At 40.7% G+C, this 10,334-nt stretch overlaps 1 protein-coding gene across 1 annotated transcript in view; it reads left to right on the top strand.

Moving 5' to 3' along the window:
- Positions 1 to 987: 987 nt before the first annotated feature.
- LOC147660938 (vitellogenin-A2-like) overlaps positions 988 to 10,334 on the top strand; it is a 57,877-nt gene continuing 48,530 nt past the window's right edge. The window contains exons 1-7 of the mRNA XM_086951416.1: positions 988 to 1,064; positions 1,330 to 1,350; positions 1,473 to 1,624; positions 3,112 to 3,363; positions 4,553 to 4,714; positions 4,803 to 4,951; positions 7,448 to 7,598. Coding sequence (XP_086807542.1) covers positions 1,025 to 1,064; positions 1,330 to 1,350; positions 1,473 to 1,624; positions 3,112 to 3,363; positions 4,553 to 4,714; positions 4,803 to 4,951; positions 7,448 to 7,598 — 927 coding nt within the window. The 5' untranslated portion in view covers positions 988 to 1,024. The remainder of the gene's footprint in view (positions 1,065 to 1,329; positions 1,351 to 1,472; positions 1,625 to 3,111; positions 3,364 to 4,552; positions 4,715 to 4,802; positions 4,952 to 7,447; positions 7,599 to 10,334) is intronic.

Below are 10,334 nucleotides of genomic sequence, written 5' to 3'. Positions count from 1 at the left end.
TGAATTTCCATGTGTAAAATGATTGCCAATGTGCAGATGAATAGCTGCCCTCTTACATTGAACTCAAGGTGGGCATTTTATTCATAATCTGACACTGATCGCTCCTTATCCTGCCATGCTTGTGAATGCTAATTGTATAAGTGGCACTTGGTGATGTGCTTATGCAGCTGCTCTTCCCACTGTCTCTGGTCTGGCTCTGGCAGCAGGTGTTGTGCACCACAACTGCACCACAACTGCACAGCAATACATTAATACCATAGTGAGGCTGTTTTCTATTGCTGAGGAGTAGCAATGTCATGACCACAGTCTGATAAGGACTTAGGTGCAGATATATACACAGTGTAGGGGGCTTTCTATATGTCATGTCTGCCTTCCAGCAGTGACCTCACAGCCTGTGCCTTATTGTGTAGAAAGAGGCAGCTGCACTAAGGGACAGGTCCAGGAGCATGCAGCATTAATCCACACATTAATGTTATATATAAACCAAGGAAGGTGCCACAGTACATCACTGCATCCACACAAGTCCGTTAACGTGGAAACTAATACATTCCTGGGGGCAGCTGTCTACTCTGATGTCATCTTGTGGTTTGCACAGTGCTCAGACTCACTATCATTCAGATAAGATCTGTCGGTCGAGCCAGAATGACCAGAGCAAGGTTATCACAACCTTTCACAGGTGTACAGTGAGACCTGCCAAAAACCTACAGTGAATCTCATCAGCATAAACACATATTCATTTATTTCATCGCTGTCTGACAACCAATCACTTTTTATAAATCTTTACAAAAGCACGTTTGAATTATTTTAGTGTATACAATATGTAGATTAATGCTAGCTATGTCAAGCATTTCTGCATCTTTATTTCCGGCTAGAGATCGATATCATTGTGGGTGAAAACAATGTTTGTCGCGAATGATAAAAAAAACTGACGCATCAGCTAAAATCAGCTGGTAGGCAGCCAAACACTCCCCTTTTCCGGCTATAAAAGCAGCATCACAACCACTCACCTCCATCCACCGCCACCATGAGGGGAGTCATTCTAGCCCTTCTGGTTGCTCTTGTGGGTAAGCTCGCACTTCTGCTCCTTTCAATGGAAACTTGTGGGGAAGCATAGAACATGTTTCTTTTAATTGGATTTTCTGCATATATTTTAATAGAATTACTAAATCTAAATGTTTCTTTCAGAGCGCTTGTGGTAGAGTCAATAGTAGGACAATGAAAGAAGCCTCATTTATTTAATATAGTGACCTTCAATATACTGTTAACCTTTATGAATCTGATTCTTTCTAAGCTGCTTCTCACCTTTCTTGTTTGGTATTCCTCCCACAGGCAGCGAGCAGTCCAACTATGGTAAGTACCTTTTTTGGTATAAGTGGTGTGTTCACCTGTAATGACCTCACTGCATCTCATTATCTTGCGTCAATGTCAGGTGAAATGTTCGTCTCTGTGCTCAGCTCTATGTTTTCTTGCAGAACCCGTCTTCAGTGAAAGTAAGACCTACGTCTTCCAGTACGAGGCCATTATCCTGAATGGATTACCGGAGGCTGGACTGGCCAGATCTGGAATAAAACTGAACTGCAAGGTGGAGATCAGTGGATTCGCACAGAAGGCCTATCTCCTCAGGGTAAGAACGAACACAGTGTGAAGCGCACAGTGATGACGTGGCAGGGGGGGGGGGGGGCAGTGGGAGGAGGCTCTCCTACAATCATAGCATTTTCTTTCAAAGTTAAACAAATATGATAGACTTAGCCAACGTTGCCAGTGGAGCCACTCTTCATTTAATAGCAATTGAATCATTTAATAATGTTTTTTAATCTTCTTTATTGAAAGACAGTATTGTCCCCACTGTACCTATCCTATTGATAAAAGACCTACTGTCTCCATGGTCTATACAAGTATAGATATCAACATAAAAACATATATTGGGTCCAACCGGACAATAATGATTCGCTGCTTTGATATCACAATAATAAGTTCACAGCGATGGTTCACAGGGCAGAGTTCCTTTCCAGCCCAGGTCATTTGGAGGAGATTCAGTCAGTATCTTCCCTCCAGAGCGCTGCACTCTGCTTCTGCGTCGCTTTTGGTTATCCGTCGCTGTAAGCCTATCTCAAGGGGTGGCAAAGCCTTTTCCTTCCTGGCTGCTAAGGCCTGTATTGAGCTTCCTCGAGTCTTGTGCTGGATCTCTTCTGAGCTCACTTTCCCCAAAACTTCAAACCTGGTAAGTTCTCCGCTGTGGGGTTGCGTACCTGGACTCTCCCTGTTAGCACGTGGATACTCTTCGGAGTGCGCTAAACAAATCCCACTCATTCATTCATTAGGTTGTTGTTTCTCTGCTAAGTCACCAGTGGTTGTGCTCGTTTTCCTGGTGTTCCTTCACCTTACCCAGGTCACCAGGGATTGAGCGAAGCAGCAGAATGGCACATAATGCTCTTCTTCGTCACTAGCCTTCTCCCACTTCTGTTGGGTCTCCATAAACCTGAGGGAGGTGGAGGAACTTAGGTCGTGCTCTGTCACTCCCCAGCCAACATCTTCGTGGTCAGCTGCAGGTCTGCAGAGACCCACAGCGGGCAGGGGATTCAGTATGTGCTGATGTGGCTTTCAGAGAGCCCCCACTGGCACTGCGCCCACCCTAAATCACAGCTTCAGGTGGGGAAGGCACAGAGAGTGGCAGAACACCAGACAGTGCATTTGCTATATTTGGGTGTAGTTGGAAGGGGCAATAAAGAGAGGGTGATGTGGATATATGGCAGGACACCGGTATTTTATTTTTCAATATTTGGGAGTGGAAGAGTTAGGTAATGCTGAGGGATTTGTGGGACGTTGACAAGATGACATGTATTTTGTTTTCAGTTGTGTTGGAGTGGAAAAGGCAGCCAGAATGTGGTGGGAATGAACTATGTGTGTGCAAAGTAATCAGTATTACAAACAGTAGTGCACTGTTTAATACATAGGTACACAGTGTAATACATAGGTGCCCGCAATATGTGTAAATCAAGAACCTCAATATTCGACAGGATGCACTCAGCATCTTAGTTTCTAATGGCATTGTCTTCAGGATATATAGGAATACCTTTCAAAAATCCTAAATATAACTATTTTATTTTGCAGATCACATCTCCAGAAATCAAAGAATACAATGGCATCTGGCCCAAGGATCCATTCACTCGTTCCTCAAAGCTGACACAAAGTATTGCTGCTCAGCTGAGCAGACCTGTGAAGTTTGAGTACAGCAATGGACGTGTAGGAAACATGTACGCCCCAGACGGTGTTTCTGAAACTATACTTAACATTTACAGAGGAATCGTGAACATGCTGCAGGTCACCATCAAGAAAACACAAAATGTCTATGACTTGCAAGAGGTTAGTGTCAATTATTTTAAAACAGTTGTTAGAAATATTGAGATCTATTACTGACACCATGTAACAATACTATCTTACATATATATTAAAGTGGCATGAACAAATGTATAAAGCCACCTGCAAAGTGTGGTAAAGGCTCCCTCCAAGATATAAAAATGCTGATGTCTGAGTGTTGTGAGGTTAGTTTAAAAAAAAATCTTATTTCTTTCCCAAACTTAACAAATGTGTCTGGTGAAAGTACACCTTCACTTACAATGTCCAGGATCTACACCTCCTGTAGCTTCCAAGACATCATTTGATGTTAAATGCGAACCTGGTCAACAACACATTGGATGTCTTTCGCATTGTTTCCAACTAGGTTCATAGATGGTGTTGTGTGATGATGATATCTCTAAAGTATAAAACTGTTGATCAATGTTCTAGGAAATATTTTGACCTTCTGAAATAGTGATGAGAAGAAGTCCTCACAATTTTTCTCCAGAGTGATAAAGACACGTCTGCAAAGACTGTCCTAATGTATTGTTTCCATCTTGTATCACATTGGCAGAACATGCTCTGCGTTTGATAATCTAGTGAGTTCTAAGAGTTGTAGCCTTTGTTTGCTTTTATGGAGTCATTCAGACTAATGCACTCGATAATAATATTTAAAAGCAGACAACTTGCAGAGAAAATTGATTCCTGCATACAAAGAAAAAGGTAGCAAGGTACTCTTTGAGTTTTGTGCTTTCAAAAATATGTGTTTCTAATTTCCAAAGTGCCTGACTCAGGTGGACCTGAACATACTTAGATTCCAAAGTTTAAGCAACATTCATGATGGAGATGCTAACCCTATTTTACTAGAAATAAGGCAGTTGAGTTTCTCAACACCTTGCGTCCAAAAGTAACTGATGCAGACTCTATAGAATGGTAGTGAAGTAATGACACTTGTTTGTATCACTCACACATATGAAAGAGGCATGGTGTCCTCCCTTAAGAGTCAGTAAAATTAATTCAAGATGGTTCAGCTTGCAGCAAATCAAGATATCACCGATTGCTGTCATGGCCTGCAAATCAGTAGGTTGAATCAAGTGATGGGCTACTTACAGCAGAAACCTTTGATCATTGGCAAATCTTACTTTATCTGAATATGTTCATATAAGGACCCAGACCACTGCCTGGCAATTTTGATTGTCTCTGCTAATTTCCACAGTCTGGTGTCACCGGTGTCTGCCACACACGGTATGTGATCCAAGAAGACAAGAGAACAGATAGAATCATCGTTGTGAAATCCAGAGACCTGAACAACTGTCAGGATAAAGTGGAAAAGAACATCGGCATGGCTTACATGGAGAAAAGCGATTCTTGGCAGAAGGTACATGCTTGTAACATATCTAGACTCAAATTTGACTTTTAATATCTACCTCTCCTTGATAATTTCTTCTGCTTCTATACTTTTATAGATGGTAAAGAATCTAAGAAGGGCGGCAACATTTACTTACAAGATGAAGCCCAGAGATGGTGGCGCTCTAATCACTGAAGTGACTTCACGCCAGGTTTATCAGTTCTCCCCCTTCTATGAACTCTATGGTGCAGCTGTAATGGAAGCTAGGTGGGTGTCTTATATTCATCAATCTCTGTGTGTGCTGTTTTGTGCAAGAGCATCACAAAATTACATGTCATGTGTCCAAAGGATCACAGCAGTGTTATCAGGAATTTAGCAATTCCAATTCAAAATAAATTTATTTTTAGTGAAACAGCTATTCAATATGTTTCAAATAAAGTATATATTAAGCTGATTTACAGCTAGACCAGCAATAACATGGACCGAGAAACCATAAATGTTTAAAAGCTTGCACATTAAACTTGAACACAAAAAAAATCAATAATTATCAATAGTTAGATTCTTCCTTTTATAGAATCAGCTACCCTTAATTCCCATCTCTTAGTACTGGTTTTGTCCCCATAAAACAATTGTCTGTCTGCCAGTGAAAGGAGAACTGACATCTCCACCTTCATGGCCTTCTGACTTGATTATGGAAAGAGCATGTGTTTACACTTGCTTTTATATCCTATCTATTGCCTCAGAAATATCAATATTGTGGCAATAGCTTTTAAGCCACAAGTCAACTTTGTTTGATTCTTGCCAATGGCCATACCAGATCAATGAAATTGGCTTGGCTCCTAAATGCTACTACTTAGCTAGACTGGATTTATCATAGAGTACTATCCAGATGATGACCACCAAAAACATCCTATATGTTCCAAGGCATGCTAAGATGAGAATGGGGTCTGCCCAGTGTTCTTCCAACAGGCAAGCTATGAGACACCAAGCCACTTTGAACTTGAGCTCAGAAAGACAGTTTGGTATTTTAGAAACAGTTAAACTGCCTGTCTGTTCTCTCAGTAATCATCTGGTACATCATAAGGACAAAATATGCACCCTTAAAACTACCTAAAGCCACACATATTTTGACAAACAGCTGTAAGCAAAGAATAACACTACACAAGGTATTGAGTCCACTGGCGATGCCTGAGTTCCACACATTTATTGCTAACAGAAAGGCAGGAACTTTTCTACAGTGCATGGTTCTTTGTACTATTGGAGGTTGACTCTTGGAAGGCAAAGGATGTTTGGTCTAAATCTTGTTAGAATATGTCTGAGATTTAAATGTGTGTTTCGATGAAGATAATGCTTTCTAGAGGACATTTGTAAAATTACTCATGTGAAGAATAGAGTAACAGTTGAAAAGGGTTTGTCAACACCTGCCTCAGTGGTTTGAGGTCCACAATGGCAAGTTTTTGAATTGCAAAATTAATAATCACTTTGGTATTGCATAATTTCAGAAAGCAAGCAATTCAAATGAATTTAAAGGCTTAGAGGAGAGCCTTTTGTTTTTTTAGTTATGTGAGTTGATTTTACTACATGAAATACAAAATGTTGCCCTTGAGTTTGTTTTATACATTGGATAACTGTTGAGAGTATAACAGAATTTCCCCCAAAATATGAATTCTGATTCATCTTTTGTATTCATGGAGCTGTTGTCCAGTGACATTATTTTAAGCTAGCCAAGGTTTGCAGCATTTACCTATTGCATGCCACCCCTGGCTCAGTCCTTGCTATCTCAGGCTCTTGGATTATGCTAGGATTAAAACCAAAAGAAAGTAAACAAGGCTCTGTGAGCTCTATTTACCTTTCATAGCTTCCACTCACTGACTTTTCCTCAGGCACTTGGCAGCAAACATAAGTCTTTTGAGGGGTTCGATGTGAGACAAACAGTCAATGTATGTGATGGCAGTTGTGGTCGAAAGTATTCAGGATGTCCCTTCTGCTACACCTGATGAATTAATGTCCATGGTACTTTCTACAAAAAAGCATTAGCAGATTTATAACCATTATCTAGCAGAAGACCCGCTTGATTTTTGCTTGTAAAGTGTTGTCCTTCAACTTTCTGCAGGGGTGTGTCTCTGTAAATCATTGACACAGTTATGTTAATATACAACCATAACTGTTTATTGTAGTATCTCTAAACTGATTTCTAGCATCTCTCTATATCACCGGATCTTCTCCTTTAGATAGATTACAATGAAGGAGGAAAGACTGAGAGGGTTCATGCCGAAGATATCTTTCACAACACAGAGCTGTACATAGAAAGTGAAAGGTGGTGAGGAAAATAAAATCCAGATTCTCAGCTCATCAAATCATTGCAATGTAATGAAGTCAAACAGAGCCATGCTAAAGCGCTGTCCTCGCATCTATATATGCTACTTTTCATAACTGTGACAGAATCTGGGCTGATGCAACGTCTGAGTAGGGCCAGAGAAAATTAAACTTCTCAGTGATGAAGACAATGAGCATCTACTATTCCAAAAAGGTCCATTAGGAAGTAGGATGAGCTGAACATCAGCCCTCATCAGATCAGTACAAAAACCTTTTATTTTTTCAGTCTGTATTATGAGGTCCAAATATGTGCATGTATAATGTCTGGAATGGCAGACTCCAAGCAGGTGGCATTTTAGGACCCCTGCTTACCTGATCATTTGCAAGCTAAGGTTCTTGACAAGACAAATAGGGAGCTAATACATTTTCTATTCATCTTTCTTTCAGGCAAGTGCTCACTTTTGTGGAAACGAAAAGCAATCGAGTGAATGCTCCTCAGACTGAGCTACAGAACCGTGGTGGTCTTCAGTACCAGTTCGCTTCAGAAATATTTCAAATGCCTATTCAGTTAGTGAAGACAAGGAGTCCTGACACCCAAGTATGTAAATCTCAAGATATCAGTGTGCATGTGAAATTCAAATTCTCCTTGAATCACAATCAGGAAGTCCTAATTTATGAAACTAATAGAGTTTCATTCAGGGATTGCTTGTGAGTTGCAAATTGGCCTACCTCATAAATATTAAGGAGGTAAGTTGCAGTTTGCGACCCATTTGCAGTCACTTCCATCACAGGGATGATGGCTGGCAGAGATCAGCAGACCCCCATGCTTGTGACTGCTTTTTAACTAAGCAATCTTTTTTTTTAAATGTTGTCTGTTTTCCTGAAAGGAAAATGGAATGTGTTCCAAAAGAAAAAAATTAAACCTTGAGGTTTCATTTTTGAAGTATTTATATTTACATTCTCAATGAGGAAGGGGTCCCTTATGGACCCCTTCTTATTTGCAAATGGGTTACCACCAGTTTTAAACTGGCGGGAAAGTATTACTGTTTTGCAACCAGAATGCTATTGCAAAACAGTAATACATACCATATTGATTTAGTATTTGAAAGGTACGCCCCTTCCAAATATCGAATCACAAATGCAGAATGTGATTCGATAATAAGATACAGAATCGCATTTTGTGCACCTTAAAAAGCATTTTTCCGGTCGCAAACAGCCCGATTCTGCGAATTGGGACGTTTGTGTCCAGAAAAATGCTTTGTATATTTGGCCCCTGGTTTCATCGCAGTTGATGCAAATCTCTTACAGGGCCATCCAAAGAATATATTCATAGAATTCTATTTGGGTAACATAGTACAACTGGAAAGTTTCTCACTGAGGAGGTCTGAGTGGCATTAAATAGACAACAAAAGAAATGGCCAAATTGTGTATGGTGTCACCCAGAACACTGAGGTGAAAAAGATCTCTGTTATTCATATTATACCCATATATTCTTTTATATTCAGTTTATATGGTATGTTATGTATGGTGTCCAAAATCATTTGGCCATGCTTTCATCAACTACAAAGGGGCAGAGGAGTAATTGGGGAGCCGTACATAACATGGCCTCTCCCCCCTCTCCCAAATGTCCAAATGTAAAAAGGGAATATCTGGCCACCTGCTACCAACTTCCAACAGGCTCTGTGTACTTCCACTCCCCATCCTCTCAAAGCTGTGCTAGACCAAGTGCTGCACTAACTAGCTTGCAGAGAGCCCTGTCAGAGCAGTGTGGACTTACTTTAAGAGGTAGAAACTTTGAGAATCAACCTTTGTTTCTCACAGTTGCTACATCATAGCTGTGAAAAATCAGATTTAGAATCTGGTATTCACAGTAGATGCCTCCAATGGAAACATACATAGCATATAGACACATAGATGGGTAACTGTGTTTTACAGGGATATTTTTCACTCGGGGGTTCTGAGAATAGCATCTCTGTAACTCACAATTATCCATCTATAAAGTAATGGATGGCACCTAAAAGCATCTGCCCCTGCTGTTCACTGTTACCCAGGGGGCAGAGGAATAATATGGGAGCATGGCCTCCAATCCCAGACCCAAATGTGGAAAAATAGCTTACTGGCCATCCTTAACTAACTCCCACCTCATTCCCAACTACGTTTTCCCTCCTGCAGCTGTGCTTTCTGCTTTCAGCCAAAGCAAGCAAGCAGAACTGTGCTGGCAGGATTTAAGACAGCCCTGCCAGCCTGGTCTGAACATACATTATAATGTAGCAATGGTGGCTCACAGATTTTCTTATTAACTTTTGCTATGTCATAGCAGTGAGTTACCAGATTTGGAATCTGCTTTAAACAATAGAGGTTTACTATGGAAGCCATGCCTGACAAAGGAACATTTATTTTCACCCAGTTGCACTTCATTGGAAATCATCAGCAATAAGTATTGTAGAATGTTCTTTGTTTACTGAGGTCTGCTTTGGCTTTAAGGTATATTGAGGCATTTACCCCCAAATGTCCCTTTCGAATGATTGGAAAATCTGTAATAACACACATGTATGTAATCCCCTGTATCTCTTAAAGAATCATATCTAACCCTAAAGACTATGTCTGCCCCCCAGCACCTATAGGACTTCCTCAATCCCTACCTACATTGCATATACTGATTATTGAATTCAGAGTTGGCAGTTTGTACTCATGAATTGATGATACATAGGTTATCCTCCCATACAGGAAGAAGCCAAGGCCACAAGTTTAACAGTTTTAACCCCTTCCATGCTCATGACGAGCTCAGCTCGTAATGCAGCACAGTGCTTGTGTGCTCATGACGAGCAGAGCTAGTCATGACCAAACCCGTTTTAGTTGTGGTCCAGCACAGGAGGGAAATCCTGCACGCAGCGATGTGGTTAACAAATCCTTGGATGAGGAAAAACATTGATGACACCAGGCTGACTCACTCTGGACACATTAACATCCATCTTATGCTCCCATGCCTCTCCCATGTCAAATGTAAAACCCTAAAGCTAATTCTCCGTCTGTTCACTCCACGCACAAAGAGCTTCACTCTGGATTTATTGCTAGTGATTGATCAATGGGACGACACTGAGCCTTCATTAGCATTCAGCCAAGCAAAGTATTGTTTCCTTTATGCACAAACCTTCTATGGCACTGACTGTGCCTACGTTTGAGTAACAATTCAGATATGTGCTTTTGAAAACACTCTCACTTATTTATTTTTTAGACTTTTTTTAATCACCAACCGGTCAGAGTGCTGTACTGTGGTAACGCCTGGCAAATATGACCATAGATTTTAATTGGGATAGAAATATCTTTAAGCTCA

Source organism: Lissotriton vulgaris, unplaced genomic scaffold (assembly GCF_964263255.1).
Source record: "Lissotriton vulgaris unplaced genomic scaffold, aLisVul1.2 SCAFFOLD_3120, whole genome shotgun sequence".
Taxonomy (NCBI): Eukaryota; Metazoa; Chordata; class Amphibia; order Caudata; family Salamandridae; genus Lissotriton; species Lissotriton vulgaris.
The sequence above is the reverse complement of the archived record's forward strand: the minus strand, read 5'-3'. Positions and strand labels throughout refer to the sequence as shown.